Source organism: Scomber japonicus, chromosome 2, assembly GCF_027409825.1.
Source record: "Scomber japonicus isolate fScoJap1 chromosome 2, fScoJap1.pri, whole genome shotgun sequence".
In the NCBI taxonomy this organism is placed as follows: Eukaryota; Metazoa; Chordata; class Actinopteri; order Scombriformes; family Scombridae; genus Scomber; species Scomber japonicus.
The window spans coordinates 29,285,350-29,302,916 of NC_070579.1; the positions used below are offsets into that span (position 1 = coordinate 29,285,350).

The 17,567-nt window shown below is 39.5% G+C and overlaps 2 protein-coding genes across 2 annotated transcripts; both read right to left on the reverse strand.

Moving 5' to 3' along the window:
• Window positions 1-1,582: 1,582 nt before the first annotated feature.
• zfyve27 (zinc finger, FYVE domain containing 27) lies at window positions 1,583-10,778 on the reverse strand. The gene is made up of 12 exons (XM_053332765.1): window positions 10,490-10,778; window positions 8,944-9,181; window positions 8,750-8,820; window positions 8,454-8,640; window positions 7,468-7,563; window positions 6,861-6,973; window positions 6,584-6,699; window positions 6,083-6,154; window positions 3,863-4,004; window positions 3,693-3,739; window positions 3,489-3,570; window positions 1,583-3,325 (listed from the first exon to the last, which is right to left on the reverse strand). Exons 2-12 carry the CDS (start codon window positions 9,177-9,179, stop codon window positions 3,255-3,257), a joined length of 1,233 nt encoding a protein of 410 aa, XP_053188740.1. The 5' UTR covers window positions 9,180-9,181; window positions 10,490-10,778; the 3' UTR covers window positions 1,583-3,254.
• Window positions 10,779-13,945: 3,167 nt separating this feature from the next.
• On the reverse strand, window positions 13,946-16,723 carry LOC128374431 (zinc finger protein 558-like). Its single transcript, XM_053334698.1, has 3 exons — window positions 16,083-16,723; window positions 15,120-15,458; window positions 13,946-14,684 (listed from the first exon to the last, which is right to left on the reverse strand). Exons 1-3 carry the CDS (start codon window positions 16,612-16,614, stop codon window positions 14,107-14,109), a joined length of 1,449 nt encoding a protein of 482 aa, XP_053190673.1. The 5' UTR covers window positions 16,615-16,723; the 3' UTR covers window positions 13,946-14,106.
• Between the last annotated feature and the right edge of the window lie 844 nt (window positions 16,724-17,567).

Sequence of the window (17,567 nt, forward strand, 5' to 3'; positions counted from 1 at the left end):
GTGGGACACAGGGACGGATTGGAGGAGTGCAGGGGGGAGGGGCGGGGAGGACGACAGCTGAGGGTGAGACGGGGGGGCGGGGTCAATGGGGCGGAGCTTATATGAGTGTACTGTTTAGGTCATACCAATGTGAGTTTGGTGTCTTAATTAAACCAGTATACAATTAAATGTTGACCTACTGTATTAAAGTCTGCATTGTGTTTGGTCACATTGAATAACAATGGAAACAGCTGTAAACACATTTCACCAATAAAATTAATATCAAACAGTTCCACATCCAACATATAGCCCAGTGTTCCTCTGGAGTCGTGCTTCTCACCACCTGAAAAATGCAAGTTCAAAATTCTCTCTTCTAGCTTGTTTTTTTTCTCCGCCGACACATTGCAATGTTTCAGCTAGACACTACCTTTGGCTCTGTGCACACCTGGCATTAACATACATCTTGGGTGATCCAGCCACAAGTAAACAGGTCTAAGTACATCAGTTCACACCTGGCATTAAAATGCATGTCCACATGCATCTCAATTGACCACTTATGATCTCATCTCACCACTCTATATCCAAAAAAACACAAGCATCATTTGCCTTTGCGAAGAGCACTTTGCTGTTTTTAACTGGCAGGAGGTAGCAATGCACTTCCTATTCCTAGTCAGCTGGATATTAAAAAATATTGGCACATGATTAATTTAGCCTGTTGTAGCTTCTTATTATTATGCACTTTAATATGATTGCAAATGAGTACATACTTCCACCTACACAGTCACATTTGCATACATACTGCAAGAAGAATGTGGCCACATGCCATCCAGACTACCTCTGAATGTTGTCCGAGCATCTGATTTCAGTGCATCCTCAATGAGTCTTGAGTGTATTCACACCTGTAATTAAAAGCTGCCCACTCATGCTTGGATCACTCAAGACACATTTTAATGCCAGGTTTGAACAGGGTGCTACTTCTCTACTTCTTTCTGGGAACAATGACTTAATGAGAGATTTTTTTTAAAACTGCAGCCAAAAAGGATGCATGAGAGGGAGAGGGAGTGAACCACCAATTATAAATGAACAATAAGTTGAGAGACACTAAAATGCTCCATACTGACAACACAGTCTAATTTGGTCCATTGTTTGTATAGAAATAATGAGAAAAGCAGCTTTAAAGATATCCTTATAAGCACTTAATACATACTGTAATTGAGAAATGTAATCACTTGTAAAAACTTAATGGTGATAAAGTTTTGCAGCATTGATTCTTGTTCTTGCTGAAAATGATCTACTCAAATTTGTTTGGATCTAGGTAGCCTTGTTGTGCAACTTCAAAAACTTAAAGCAGAAGTATCTCATGCTCAGAAATTACACTCAAGTTGTTCTAATTAAATGAGTCCTTTTTGGATCCATAAACTCCATTTAAGTCAACAACTCAAGATGGAATGAAGGTCAGAATTCAAAATTTGACACGAGAGATTCAAACTTGAACATAAGGTTCCATAAGATTCAGATGCTTATAAAATTTAAATTATTATGGCCTACCACACAACTAAGACAACAACCTCTAACTCAAAAATGAATTACTTATCATTTGTGACTTTTAATCAAATCATCACAGAGTTTATTTCAATATTGGCATATTTCAACCATAAAATAAGGGGCATTATATACAGAATGAATTATTAGGTCAAATAATTACTTGGACTTTCTGGAGTTTTAAATTAAATATATTAGATATAGTAGAACAATTTACAGTAGCAGTTTATATATGATTACAATAAAAGCAAAGGATACAATTACAATCATCTGTGTCTAAATCATGATTAAAACGTTGCATCCAGGATCCACTTCTTGGTTATCAATGCCTTCACACTAATTCTTTTAAGTCCCGCTTGCAAGAGTGTGAGGCTCTGCTGACAGTTAGAGTTGGTGGTGCAGTCCATTCAAATGACTTCACTCCAGTTGGGTCGACTTTGATCCAGTTAAAGGTAAAAACACCAACTCCAGGGTCCTACAGCTTGAGAAGACTTTTAGGCTGCTGCTATACTCCCAACACCCAAATTTGACATGTCCATTAAAGGAAAAATGGCAACCAAAATGAAGCACCAATTTGATCATTACAAGAAGAGCAAGCTTTGTCACATTTTTTACTGGCAACTTGTTAGAAATAATGTGATTCATTGCAGGCCATGCAATTTCAGTTTACTGTCATGGAGTTATCAGTCTTACAGCTTCTAATTTCTGCTCCCTTTGTACCACCTAAGCTCCTCTAGCTAGTGGGAACACCATTAAGAAGAAGTAAACCTCACTGATGGGTCACAGTGAGTATTCTGCACCTGAATTTAAATTCAGAGTTTGCACAAAATGCTTTTGAAGATGTGGACAAATACCAGTATACTTACAGCCTTCAGGTCTGTCAAATAATGTGCATGCCAACAGGAGGAGCATATAGGCTGCAGTGGAAGCAGAACAACTAATAAACACAAGAAGTAAACCAGAAATATTGGCCTCAAAAATTTGGACAAACCCAGAACTAATCACATGACACTGGTGACCAGCTACAAGTGTAATGGGGGATCGAGTCTGTGTGAAAAACATTTGACTTGCCAGCCTACACACACTATGGCAATCAAAACCAAATTCAAGGCTTCTTGTTGTATGCCAATTAATTTGTTCATCCGAACACACAAAACTCAGAGTGGTTTGGAGTACACTGCCATCCTTGGTTCAAAAAAATTGATCACCAATTTAAAAATATGCCACATTTATACAGTTTTTGATCGAACTGAAAAGTATTAACAGCTACACTGCTACACAGGGCTGCATTTTAAAATTTCAACATTCAAGTCTAATCAACTTTGTGGTGAGCTGAAGCACGTAAACCATTAACATCCTGTTAGCTTTTTTGTTACACCCAACAGCTGCACTTTCTTCTGCTCAGCAAAGTGCAAAAAAGGGTCCATTCAATTCAGAGCCATTGTGCTCTGTAGTAAGTCTTGATCCATAAGGTCCAGTTCTTCATTGAAAGTTGAAATGTGAAATATCTTAATGTATTACAGTAGAAGTCCCAGAAGCAACACAAATAGCAAAGGAGGGATGCAACTGGAAAAGGCAGAAAGGGTTTGGTGTTCAATATGGGAGGTATCTTAACAAATATAAGTGCCCTAAGTAGAAAATCAAGGCATGTGTTAGGGTTTCAGTAACTTGTTGAAGGGCTCAGGTGCAAATGGTGGATGAAATCCAGAGAGAGAGAAGACTGACATGCCATCTCATTGTAACTTGTTGAGAGAGGAATTACAGGCAGCACAAACAAACACAGTCTCTCTCTGGGCCTCTGGCGCTGAAAAAGAAACAGAAATAAAATAATGTGATCGTACGTCAAAGAGCAGATAAGAAAGAGGAACAGAGACAGGATACTGTGCTTTAACATAATGAAACTGTCGTGCAATTTTAACAATCAGACATCTGTCAACATTAAATATTTGAACTCTCTCCCCTCTCACCTGTTGCTCCCATGCAAGATCTCAGCACTTTGAAAGAGCAGCATCGGGAACAGAAACTGTTGCCACAGTTACTACAGCTCCTCTGCAATAGGAAGAGACATCATGATGAAGCTTGTGCCAATGGAAAAGTAAGACAAAATTAAATATGATGATGACGCAATGTCTAAATATATCTCCACTTCTTTAACAAGTTCTCAGTCTCACCCTTTTTTTCAGCACTGAGAAGACGGCACTGCAGCTAGAACAGTTGCCTTTGTGAGACAAAAGAAATGTATCAATATGAGATTCATGATCAAAAGCTCTTTTATCACTGGGGTATAATGAGGACAAGAGTGAGGGGAAAAACAGCAGTGGATTTGTCAGAGGAGGCTGACCTGTGCTGGTGGTGGGGTAGCGTTTACGCAGTTTCTCTGTCAGCTTGGACACCTTGCTGCGTATCGGTTCGTTGCGACTCAGGAGACCATTTTCAGAGATGGTGTCATACTCAGGAGCTAAAAGCGGCCCATCATCATCCTCCTGAAGAAGAGGGAGGATGAGGGAGAGACAAAGAAAATGGCAGACTGAATGAGACACTTGCATATACTGTAAGCTACAGTGAGTGCTGTTAGTCATTCGCAGGATGAAAACCTGGCCAGAAAACAGAGTTGAACTGGATGAAATTTATTATGACTGTTTCAGCCAGTTTAATTGACAGATGTTTGCCAATTAAATCAAGCATGATGATGGAAAGTACAAGGACTACTAGGAAGATACACCAAGATGGAACAAACATGCCTGTATGTGGAAAAATGGATGCATGCTTATAAAGGATCTATTTGCCAAACATACAGACACAAAACCCCTGAGCTGAGGGCAATATATATCTTTATACATACCTAAATGTTCCACAAATAAGACTTTGTAACCCTAACCCTAACCCTAACCCATTGCGACAATTGGGGGTCTTGGTGCTGAACAGAACTACCACTAGACCCCAGCAGCCAAACAAGAACAAGTGTGGTTGTGTTTCTTTATTGGTCTATTCATTTGTTTGTTGTGGGATATGGTTTACATTTTTTTTGTTCACGTTCAAATTTGTATTTACCGTTTTAAATATGCAGAGGCGGAGCACACTGCACTCACATGACATAAATGCTTTGACTGTATATTTATTTATTTATATATATATATATATATATATATATATATATATATATATATATTTATTTATTTATATATATATATATATATATATATATATATATATATATATATATATATATATAAATATATAAATGATTTGGTACATATACATTTTTATTGTGTTATATAAAATTAAACGTTACTGTGTCGATAAATGGAAAATATTTAGGCATGTGAGACAACCCTATGATTTCATTTTGAGATTTTCAGAGTATCTAAACTGTGGATTAAGAGGACCAGAGAGTAAGATGGAAACAAAGAAAAAGGAACCACTCTTAGCGAAATAGAAGGATTATGATTTTTTTTTTAAACAGAAAAAACACTCCCAAACCCAAGGCTTTCAGAGAACAGGACAACTTGTTTCTCCTCTGTGTGCAAGAAACACTAATTAACGAAAAAAAAATGTCTCCACTTAAAGCGGGATGTATATGTTATTATGCACCAAGTCAAGACTGTGTTTCATATGCTGTGATTAAATACATAAAAGTTAACAATATGGTTTCTATCAACTCTCCCACGCACAACATAAGATTATTGGGTCCATCTAAACTAAAATGGTTTGAGGAGGGAAAAGCTGATGTCACTAACACAATATGACGTCTATGATCATGAACACTGACTAGATGCAGTGGTTTGACTGGAGCCAACAATTATGGGGCTGCAGATTATACAGTGTTGCCCGTCACTATTCCGTACTCATGCCCAGGCAACAAACACGTGAACTTACAGATGGATGAACTGATGAGGGGTTACAGGGAAATCTACTTACCACTAAGACCAAAGGCGTTTCCTTATCGAGAAGCAGAACAACACATGAGAACAAATGTTACCCACAAGTGATATTCAGTGTGACTGCACATGAACAAACCCCAAAACAAGGCTTCAAATGGCAAAGCAGGAGCTGCACTGCAAGGTAACCTCACACAAGCTTCCAACACATGAACCAGAGTATTACAGAGTGTCAATAGCCTCTTCTCAACAGAGGTGGGGTGACACACTCACCTGCAGGGAAATTGTATTTTCCTGATTGCAGAGGACAGCAGAAAGGAAACAGGAAGTAACAGGAAATATGTCATCAGTATGAAAGGGGTATTTCATATTTATTCACAGATATGAGAGAAATATCTATCTTCTCATCTAACTCTGTGTAAGAGAGTGAATAAGCATATTACTGAGTATGTTGTACTATTCCTTTGGTATGTACCACAACTGTAATGATTCTTTTTAACCTGACATGTCTTTTATGTGTGTCTTACAAGAAATATCTGACGCTTGGATGTCTGTAATTAAAAGGTGGCCAGTAAAGAACAACATTTCTGAGAATTAAAGCACAGGATCACAGATTTGTGGAAAAACTGTGACATGAAAAAATATACATATGAGAAGTGCATATGTTTTAGGATAATCTTTACCTCAATTGCATCCTTAAATTCATCATCAGGCTCTGCCTCCTCAGCTTCCTCCACACTGCCGGGAGACAGATCCTGCAACAAAACACACACACATTAATAAATAAATGCAGCCGGAGAATGTAATCAACAGTGGGATGATCAACAGATTCTTTAAATTTGGTCACAGATGAACATAAATATTGTTTTTGATGGGTGAATTTTTCAGTTCAATGTTTGTTGTGACTCAAGAGGCCTCCAGAAGCATAAAGTAAGATAAATCTGACCCATTTTAATAATGCCTTAGCTGAGAATCAAGTCACAACATAAAAAAGTGTCTTCACTGATGGGGAAAATCCATGCAGGGATGTGCATTAAAGTACTGGGTGAATACATTGAGAGCATGGGATCAACTGGATAAGGAGCTTACAGCCATAGTTGTTTTTAATGTAAATCACAACCACTAAATCCTTCAGTGTTTTAAACCACATGCACTTTTTTCCACATTATGCTCCATCCTCTCACCTCCAGACTAGTTGGTGTGGGGGTTCTGTCCAATATGTTGCTCTGTTCCTGTTCTTCATATGCGTCTGAGGCCTGTGCCTGGCCTGCATGAAACAGCTTCCTCAGGTCCAACAAAACTGGAACAAAACAAAAAAACCCAATAACATTTGTCTTTATTTCCTTAAAAGGGTTAGTTCACATCTTCTTAAGTCTGGTTTTATGAAGCACTTATCCATAGTCAGTGTATTATGTGCAGTAGATGGTGGTGCCCAACCCACATCTGACAGGGTGAACTCACCTCTGTAGAATTCTCTGTTCCACAGGAAAATGGCGCTGTTGAGTGCAGCAAGGACCCAGCCCACAGGAGCAATGTAGAGCAGACTCAACACTATTAAAACACCTCCATAGAACCTGGAAGGGGATATAACAAATGTCAGGTGACACCTCTACACAAGTGACTGATCAGCCAGTATATTCTTACAGTGACTGGTGTGAATAAGACAGAATTACAAATGAGCTGTTTTAATGGGTTTCCTAATAGAAATATTGTGCTACCCTTCCTGTTAACATACAGACACAACCCAATGAATCAAGAGTCATCCTACAAACTACATCACAAAGTCAGAGTTTCCCATCAGGGAAACTAGAACACTCTTTGCATTATTTGTTCATGCTTGTACTGAATTTGACATTGTTTGGTTTAGAGTAATCACATGTTAGTACTACTAGAGTGAGTCCATGTAAATATGGCTAATGACAACATCAGCACAGAAACAAAGACTAATTGATCTACTGTGAAAGACAGAAAATGATCAATGTTTCAGCTCTTGAGTGATGACTACAGAGAGCCGTCTCCTCTGTGTTTTTGTGTGTGTGTGTGTGTGTGTGTGTATTGACATGCAAACCTTGATGACTTGGTGTGATTGTCCCAGTAGAGAACCTTGTACAGGCTTTCAGCTGACTGACAAGCAGAAGACAGCATGTCATCCAGGTGCTTCAGCCTGGTGAAGACAGAATACATGAGCCCACCCACAAACACAAATACCAGAAGAACAAAGACACACCTTGACAACACCTTGATAATTACAAATGTCATGTTCAAATGTCACGTGTATGTAACACATGAGTACAAGCCATAGTCTGTAAACTTCTTCTAAAGAGGGAAACTAATGGATATTTTTATCATCAGTCTCTGAATTACTTTTTCTATAATATCTTTTATTTATAAATCACCATTGTAAGATAAAACCTTCTTTATTGTCATTTATCTGTGCTCACATACAATAGTAATACAGGTATAAAACAAATAAAACAAAGGAAAGGAGGCCGTGTCCATTAGCAGAGCTGTACTTATTTGTTTTGATGATTGACTGGGGATCCATGATTTGTACGTGCTGTACAAGCTATCAATGTCGCAATAAAGGTAAGACTAAAATTAAAATTAGATACAATGTAGTTCAAAAGAATACATGTTTTATGAAGTACAAAATGAACTGAACAAGTTTGTAAGGCCTCGAGAGTATATAATATATAAAAACTCAAGTATCTTTAAGCATTTGTGGAGCTATGACGAATAAATTTAGAGCTGCAATGACTAGTCGACTGACGGCTTCTCAAATGTGAGGATTTGAATTTATGTGTCATGCATGATAGTAAACTAATAATCTTTGGATTTTGAACTTTTGATCAGAGAAAACTGGACCTTGAGTTCTAAGAAATTATAACAGGCATTTTGCAACTTTCTGAATTTTACAGACAATTATTATCAATTGATTTCAAATTAAGTGATAATGAAAATAATCATTAGTTGCAGCCCTAAACAAATCTTTACAAAAGTCAAATATCACATCAGTACATCTCGTAACCCTAACCCCCACAGTGTCTGTCTTACAGGTCTTTGACTTCCAACATGGCTTCCTGTTTGGTAAGATGCACCGTCTGCAGGTCTTTGCGATGCACAGCATGATAGCGCCTCTTCTGGATCTCTGCTTCTGAGGATCTGCCCGCGCACCTGTCCTGCAGGTAACCCAGGGCAGCAGGCACTGTCAATGCCACCACACCAACTGAGAACCAACCCACTGAAACCAGAGAGGCACACAGAACAGCAAGTTGATAAATTATTCAAGAGTTTTTTTTAAACACCACATTAAAGATGGATCAATATTGATGCCTAATGCCTCATCTTACCTTCATTAACAGTGCAGAAGAAGACATTGAGGAATATACAGACAAGCAGAGAACACAGGGGCATCTTCCATCTGGGGGATACAAATCAACATGGCATTGAAAACTGCAATATGAATATGGTTCCTGCTATCACGGCCAAAAACATTTACATCAGCCACTTCTCAGGTGGGCCACAAACAAACACACATACACACCCAAGCAGGAAGCGGGTCAGCTCCACGGCATCCGCAACTGGTTCTAGGTACAATGCCATTCTCTTATAGGACACAACCATGTTGAGGAGGTCAAAGTGCGGGGTAGACCGTGGGCTCCCTAACTCAGAGGCATCTGGGGACCCTGGAGTCTCTTTGGATAATGAGTGTACCAGCTCCCCCCGTTCCCCTGTGCCCTGCGAAGGGTCCTGGGAAGTTGCTGCACTGTGCATCATCATTCCTGTGGTGTGAGGAAAACAGACAGTGAAAAGGAAAAAAGATTCCTGACTTAATGTCACAGCCCCCTAAATAAAGATTAACTAAACCCTGTCTGTAAAACCTGCTTACATAGAGTGCACACAAGGCTGCAAGTATGATGATCAGCTGATAATCAAACAGCAGCAGGTGGTGGAGATGCTGCCGTAAACTTTAATTTTCTATTTTTCCAATGTTCAAGTCTCAGCAGAAACATGTGACACATTTTTCATCTGGATTCAGGCAGGACAAACTGAGAGAAATGTATGTTTATTACGTGTGTTAAATAGAATATGAGAGCACCAATAAGAATATAATAAAGAGCAATAACCTGCAATATCACTCCTTCACACACTTTGGCATCAGTTCAGGTCAGATTATTTGAGTGAGTTCTTGGGAATTAAAGTTACAGGAATAGTAGGAATAGGAATTGTAGCAATAGTAAACTACTCCAACTACTACTACTACTACTACAACTTAAAAGTGGAATTTTAAGAGTAGAGATGCACCGATCTGACTTTTTCTGTCCTGAGACCAATACTGATACCTGGGTTTTGGGTATCAGCTGACAACCAAGTACTGATCGAATACCAGTGTTTAATCAATAAGTGGTATGCCTCACTGTGAGGAAGAGACTGGGATCATTCTGTTATGCGTAAGGAAGCATCAACCTTTACTTAAACACCACTTTCCTAACTTTGTAACACAAAACATAACAAATAAATACATAGATATGAATTTACATACTGGGTATCAAAATAATGGTATTGATACCAGATCAGCTCATTGTTAACGATATCTGATACAGATATTCGTGCAAGATATCAGTATCTCTGCATCTCTATTTAACAGTAAAGTGGACATTCAGCAGTAGGCACATAATGGGGGGGGGGGCTTTCAGATATGTGCATACTCCTGATAACATCACTGAATTAGCAGAAGATTAGAGAAGATAATTTATATTAAATGTTGTTGTCAAAACAAGGAGCCACAAAGTGACACTACTAACTGGTTACTTAAACTACTGTCTTACTTTACAAATAATCTTAACAACATACAATTCTTCTCTTTTTTTATATAACGTGAATTTAGACCATTTATTTGGCCCGAGGAGCACCTGATTAGCCACAATAAGCAACATCCCTAAATCAGCGCCACGGTATTTTTGGCCTGAGAGAGGATAGCAAACAGGAAAGTTACCTCGGCTTGCTGACAGAAGGACACTGTAGATATATTATAAAAACAGGTTCAGCTCTGCTAATACGGTGTGCTATGAGTGCAGCAGACAACTTACCCCGAGCTACGTGTCCAACAACAGTCCACAGTGAGACAGCAGCGGTGGCGGAGAGAGAGACGCTCAGACGAAGCTAGCCGACATCATCCGCCCGCAGGAAGGAAGAGTCTATAGATTTAACAGCTCGGTCAACATGACAGCAGCCCAGCCTCCTGTGTGAGCTTTAACGAGTCCAAACAAAGCAATTTTACCAAACTAGCAGGCTGTCTGCTGTGAAATCCGCCAGATAAAATCAGCTATTTTGACTGTGGACGGCTGCTCGGTCCCTGCTAGCTGTGTTAGCACTTCCTCGTTTGTGCCAGGTCAGATAATTGATAGTAGAAAAGGGGTTCATTGCCCGATATAGTCGATCACAGAGTAGGATGATGGTTTTTGGGAGGGCTATGATTTAGGTGTAGTAGCCACATATTTCCCACACAGCAACATTTCATGTGTTCATTTTTGATGGTTGTTTCACAAACAGTTTTCAAACTAATAGATGAGGTTAATTTAGTTATTATTTTATGTTCACATTTAATGACATTTATATAAGCAACTGCAATTTGGGGCTTTGTTACCTATCGATGCTGTGGGTGTGGAGTCAAAAAGACAGAGGCAACAGCTAATACAAAGGTACAAATACAAGGAAATAAAGAAAAATAAAGATGAGGATGAAGGATGAGGAGAGCAATCGGAAGTACTAAGTAAGCTATTCATCTGATCTCTGTGATGCAGTTATTTCTCCAAACCAATTGAATTTTAATGTACAAGAACTGACATGTAGAAATTATCAGTGTATTACATGAACTGAGATACACACATATTCACACAAATGCAACAACCTTTAGTGTTCGGTGTTGCACTGGGAAGTTCACTGGTCCTGAAACACACATTCACTTCAGTGGGTAATTCAGCCATATAAACACACACACACACACACACACACACACACACACACACACACACAAACCACCCTTCTGTTTCCTTATTAACACACACAGTCAAATTACTGAGTCAACAGACGGGCAGGGTGTGATGGGATGTGACTATCTCCTGGGACACTGGAATGATTCAATTAAGCCTTAATGAAACAGTTTAGCAGCTGCAGCAAGTTCATAAGTACCAAATCATTTATAACTCCACCACACAGCAGCAGCATCAAGCTCCATGAGGATATAGGAGAAGACAAGATGCCAATAAGAAAGAGTGAAGCTGGAGGGAATGGACAATTACCTGTGAAACAAACTATAGTAAATCTACTGCATATATGGCTAAAAGTAACTTATTGTTTTTGCTCCCTTAAGTCTACAGAATATTTTAGTGGTTATTGTGTGAATGAGAGCTGGCTTATGGTTAGGAATGAAAAATACAGAAATTACACTACATGGAAAAGGGCTGTGGTGGCAGCAGAAAAGATAAGTCAACCGCAACTACTGATTGTGCAACTTTATGACCAACAGTAATATCATGTAACTACAGCTGTATCACAGCTCAGTCAATATGAATTTGCCTGGGAGGTATAATTTCACACCAGAATATTTCTAGTTTGGTATTGAACCAAGTCCCTCCAACCATATTTAAATAACATTACCCTCTCCAAGGGCCTAATTTCTTTCTTTTTTTAAGTCAAGATTGTGGTTGATATGACTTTAATATGACTTCTTGGGAATACAGTATATAGTAATACGTGTATATGATATATGATATGGTTTATTTATGGATTACACACACACAAACACATATACATACATACACAACCACACAAAATCCATCCAGGTGTTTCCACTTAAACATGTTATACTTATTTCAAAAGAAACAAACAAGCACAGGACATTCAAATAAAACTGAACAATGAAATCCAGACATCCAAGTACACAACATCAAATTTTAAATAAAAAATGATAAAACTCACATGAAAAAACATAAATACCTAATAATTTATTTATCACATATATATCTAGTCTGATGTGATGAAGTCTAATGATCAGCCAGAACTGACATTTCGTTTTCACTTCATGTGACCTCTGATGCCCTCTACTGGCAGCCAGCACAAAGTGCGTCTAGCACAATACAAGTATTTGTGTTGGGAGTCGACTATTGGAGGTTAGAGCCAATGCTCTCTTGGAAAGTACTCTCTTGTTACTTGTTTCAGGTGTTTATCAGGTAGCCAAGGATGAAAGCTACCTCTGCAATATGGAGTTAGATTTGTGTCTTTATTACATGCGAGAAAATAAATGATCTGAGAGAAAAAAAATGTTTGAGAGAAAAAGTCATCACACTGATAGCAAAAAAGAATTTTATGAGAAAAAAAATATTTGAGAGGAAGTTTTCATACCAATAGCAAAAAATAATATTTGAGACTAAAAAAAGTTTTGAGAGAAAAAATATAAAATAAAATATAATTTGAAAATTATTTCTGAGAGAGAGAATCTCTCAAAATACTTTTAACTCTCAAATATATATATATTTTTGCGCTATCAGTGTGAAAACATTTTCTGTCAAAAAAATGTGTTTCTCTCAAAACCTAAGTCTTTGCACTCAATGCAATTTCTTTGCTCTGGGGGGCAGGATTTTGCTCTCGCTGCGAAAATAATGTCATGGGTGGGGCCACGTTCCTATTGGCCAGTCGGGTGAGAATAGTAAAGGAGGAGGTTGTATATGATGAACAAGCAGTTACTCTTCATGTGCTTTGAGGCTAGCGCTACTCACTAAATAAGAAGTCAAACTATCTAAATCAACATATTAATTTGGCATTTGATTTAAAAATAGTATGAACCAGGTGAGTTTGCAAGTTTACCTAGCATGATGGCTAATTAGCGATTCTTATGATGGGAATGATTTTGATTACCAACTTGCTCAGCTAGCTACCCATCGAGTTGTGTGTGTCATCATCTTACCCAAACATCGGAGTCTGACATACAGCGAGCGAGCGAGCGAACCAGCGATGAAATCTTGTGCGAAACTGTCCTGATATGCAGCGTGACGAATTTATCGTGAGTATATTCCAAACCAATCAAATTATTGAGGGGCTAGCTAGCTTGTCAACAAGAAGCAGCATGTACATTTCAACCAAAGTGTATAGGAGCGGGACACGGCCACAAAATTTTGTCCAGATAGAGACAGAGCGAGCAATATTTTGAGGGGTGGGCATCATCGCTGGACAGCGCGATGTCGCCCGCGGCATGTCAGCGGCTGATTGATAACTCATGCATTTGAATCACTTTTTCTCGCTTGCTTGCGTCGCTGTATGTCAGGATGCGATGTAAGGCCACGCATCTATGCCGGTGAATCGACAATGGTGTAATGATTCAGTTTGACTCCCAAGACGGATGGTCTATGAGAAAATATTTTCTCTCAAAACTTTTTTTAGTCTCAAATATTATTTTGTGCTATCGGTATAAAAACCTTTTTTTCTCTCATAAAATGCTTTTTTGCTATCAGTGTGATAACTTTTTCTCTCATTTTTTCCCTCTCAGATCATTTATTTTCTTGTATGTAAAAAAGAAACAAATCTAACTCCATACTTGTTCACGTTAAAAAATATCAAATTAAAAACACACTGAGCATTGCATAAAATCATTTACATCTTGTGTTGAAAAATGTCGTTCCTGAAGACCTCAGCACTGTTGTGTCCCACTCTACTGGAGCAACTTGCTATGTGAACGCTGGTGGAATTTGAGTCCCCCACAGTTTCTGAAAGACTTTCCACACTGCCCGCAGATGTAAGGCTTCTCTCCGGTGTGGATACGGAAGTGTCTGGTTAAAGCCCCAGAGTGACGGAAACATTTGGAGCACACAGAGCAGGTGTATGGTCTCTCTCCTGTATGGATGCGAAGGTGGGTCTTGAGGTTCTCCATGCGGTTGAACTCTCGGTTGCACTCTGTACAGCGGAAGGGGCTGCAGCCCGGTGGGTAAAGCTGCAGCCTGGTCCTCTTGCTTCCTGCCACCGGCTGCTGACGCTTCTGCTGACACTGGCTGTAATGCCGCCGCAGCAAGCTTGGCAGGTGGAAAGTCTCACCACAGGACTTGCAGGTATAGAGGTTGGCAACGGTGTGGCTGAGGTTACGGCTGGTGCAGACATGGACTCCAAAAACCTGTTGGGAGGCTTCCTGGATGGGAGCCGGTTCTGCCAGCTGAAAGATGTTTGGGAACTCTGAGGACAGGGATGGAGGATCTATGGATGGTGTGAGGTCGGAAGTCTGGTTTGAAGGATGAGCTGTACAAAAATTACACATGAAGGAGATGGAAATTTGAAGGCATAAGTGTTAAGAAGAGAATTTAAATCATATTTGATTAGTTCATAATTATTTTAACTTAGTTGTATCTGTTTGCATGTCATTTTGTTTTAATAAGTCACTCCCCAACTTGTCCAGATGCATACTTTTAACCCCAGCACCTAAATACATGAAGATGATGAAATTGGACTGACACATACTATATGATGCAAATTGGCTGATGACATTGTGAAACTGATCAATACCACAGGGGTTATTAAAATCATGACAATAGTGGTTCTCAGCTATGTGAAACAGAGGACCAAAGCCGTTTCAAGTGCTTCTCCACCCTGACTGGGGTAAAACCAAGGCGGCATAAAATGTCAACAATCTGAATAGTTGTTATGGAGATACATTTGAACGGTTTTCCATCTTACCCTGAGCCAGCCTGGTGCAGGACAGCTGTGTGTTCAGGTCTGGGCAGTGAATATTTTCCACTTCTGGTTCCCACTCTTCCAACATTGAGGAATGGATTGCAGACATGCACTCTGGGCTGAAATCCTCCACTTTGATAGAGTCTAAACAACAAGAAGAATCACCAACTCCTCTCTCTTCTTCTGGCTTCTCTTGCTTCACAGAAACCTGCTCTGTTGGGAACTTGTCGTTGGCGTTGGGAAGTGGCGGCGAGTGGCAGGGTTGAGCTGCCAGGTCTTGACATGGATGGTTAATGTTTTCTAGCTTCACCACACATACAGGGGAAAGCTCCTCAGTGACATCTGCAAATAGAAAGAGCACAAGCACATTTAACCTTTCTCAATATTATTAACAAGGCACTAAAACATAATTTAATTTACCTTGAAAAGTTTGCATTCTTATGAGTTGCAGATACTTGAGCATATTTTGTGTGAAATCCTTTTAAATGAACAAAAGTAGTAATCCAAGTACACAGCTGTTTTTCGATAATCCATTCATTAAATAATCGAAAAACCTTCTAAAAGATATTTATCATAATGACGTACATGAATTAAGTCATTTGACAGAGCAAAAAAAATATGAGAGTGTGCTACAGGCCTTAAGCTTTTCAGCTGATGTTGGGTTTCACATTGTGTGGAATATTTTATTATAAATTACATTTTTGAGGAGGTCTCTGCACAGATATCCACACTCACAAACAAATGTATCATTCTGCAATTGCTTTTGCATCATAAAAATAAAGACAACAATGTTTCCACTTACTGTTAGTAACAAATGCACTAGAAAAGGATGTGTCAACAAAATGTGTGAAAACAATCAGTGTGTGTTCATGCAGTTAATGTACATGTCATTTGAGGCATTATATTGACCTACATGGTATGACAGTAGGAAAAGTGGTCAGACAGAAAGTAGAAAGTGCTGGTTACCTTTAGTCAAAGCAACGCCAGCACATTCATCTCTTTCTTTCTGTGGGTCTGAAGCAGCATCACTGACGAGCCGCTTCCTTACATCCCCGTCTGAGATCTGCTCCTCATTTCTTCTCATATGTTTATCTTTATGGTCAGAAGGAGGCAAATGTGCACGGCTGTGACCTTCAGGAGGATTGTCACTTCTGCCCCCCGTGTTAGGGTGCACTTTAGCTTTTTGCGACATGGGATTGAGGTGAGGTTGACTTGTCTGCTTTGCGGAACGAGTGCTGCCACCCATTTCCTCCAGCATGGCTTCAGCTCTCTCTAGCCTTTGTTTGAGGGTCTCGTTTTCTCGCTGCATTTCTTCATAGATGTCGCCTGTTGCATGACCTACGAGCTCCGTTACCTCTCGCACTGCGATCTCCACAGCCACTTCAAAAGCTCCATGTATCGCTGCTACAAGCTCCTCTTGCAGGGACAGAGCCACCTCAGATGCGGTTACAGCTGTCACAGACGGGCGCTTTTTGTTCCCAATCATCTGCGGCTTCATGATGCATTCAAAGACACATTCACTTTGCGCAGGGGTTTGGAAATGCTGGAAAAAAAGACATCAGTTATACGACTTCCCTGCCTCCTTCTCTACCTGCAGTCTGTTTGTAAGCATTGCGAAAGGTTTCACTTCCGGTGACAGCGTCTGACCCCTAGCGACGTATAGGTGGAACTGCATCAGCTCATTCAAAAAAATCAAAGTGACAAGACGAGAATAAAGAAATTTAGGTTTATTGTTTCAAGTTACAAAACATTTACAAACAGCAGGCACACTGGCTTTAATAAATGTAGACGATGCTTCCATGCAGTGCTCCATCCATCAGTTGCAGGTTTTATAGTGATCCACGTTGGCAAGTATCCAACCAGATGGTCCAAGGGTGGCCAAATTCATCATAGCCATGACAAATAGACTTTCCTGTAGGACAATACAAAATTACTCAGAAATCACCTGTCAGGGGTCCTTTAAGAGCCAGAAGTAGCCTATGAGACAGTTTCCAGTCCCTGAGAGGAGATCATTTGGGAACTTACCATGGTGCTAACTTTATGTTTAGCCTGTTTGCAGTAGATCAAGTTTGCTCGCTGTTGAATCATTATGCCTGCCCGAGGAGCCAAAGCCCGACGAGTCTTCAGGAGTCCAAAAAAAACCCCACACATATTGGAGCGGAAGATTCTACTTCAGAGACAGGCGAGGTTGCTTTTAAAGGCTTAGGGGAACACCTGCCACACACCTGCTTTGTTGGCCTGAGTTTAATTGAGTTGCCTTCAAGTGCTGTAGAAATAACTGGCTAAATCTTGATGAGTTCATTGCTCGTGTTTCATGCTGTGAAAGCTAAAAAAAAATATGATAATGAATATGAGATCATGTTTTGCATCAACCATTGGTGTCACAGTCCACATTTTCCATTCATTTTTATAGTGTGGTAGTGTTACCTTAAAAATCATGTTATTTAAAAT

Excerpts from the sequence above, each read along its gene's own strand:
- LOC128374431 (XM_053334698.1), bottom strand. The coding sequence starts at position 16,614 with ATGAAGCCGCAGATGATTGGGAACAAAAAGCGCCCGTCTGTGACAGCT. Across the intron at positions 15,459-16,082 it reads TGGCGTTGCTTTGACTAAAG|ATGTCACTGAGGAGCTTTCC; the intron begins GTAACCAGCACT and ends TTCTATTTGCAG. Across the intron at positions 14,685-15,119 it reads CTGCACCAGGCTGGCTCAGG|CTCATCCTTCAAACCAGACT; the intron begins GTAAGATGGAAA and ends ATTTTTGTACAG.
- zfyve27 (XM_053332765.1), bottom strand. The coding sequence starts at position 9,179 with ATGATGATGCACAGTGCAGCAACTTCCCAGGACCCTTCGCAGGGCACA. Across the intron at positions 8,821-8,943 it reads CTGACCCGCTTCCTGCTTGG|ATGGAAGATGCCCCTGTGTT; the intron begins GTGTGTATGTGT and ends TGTATCCCCCAG. Across the intron at positions 8,641-8,749 it reads CTTCTGCACTGTTAATGAAG|TGGGTTGGTTCTCAGTTGGT; the intron begins GTAAGATGAGGC and ends CTCTGGTTTCAG.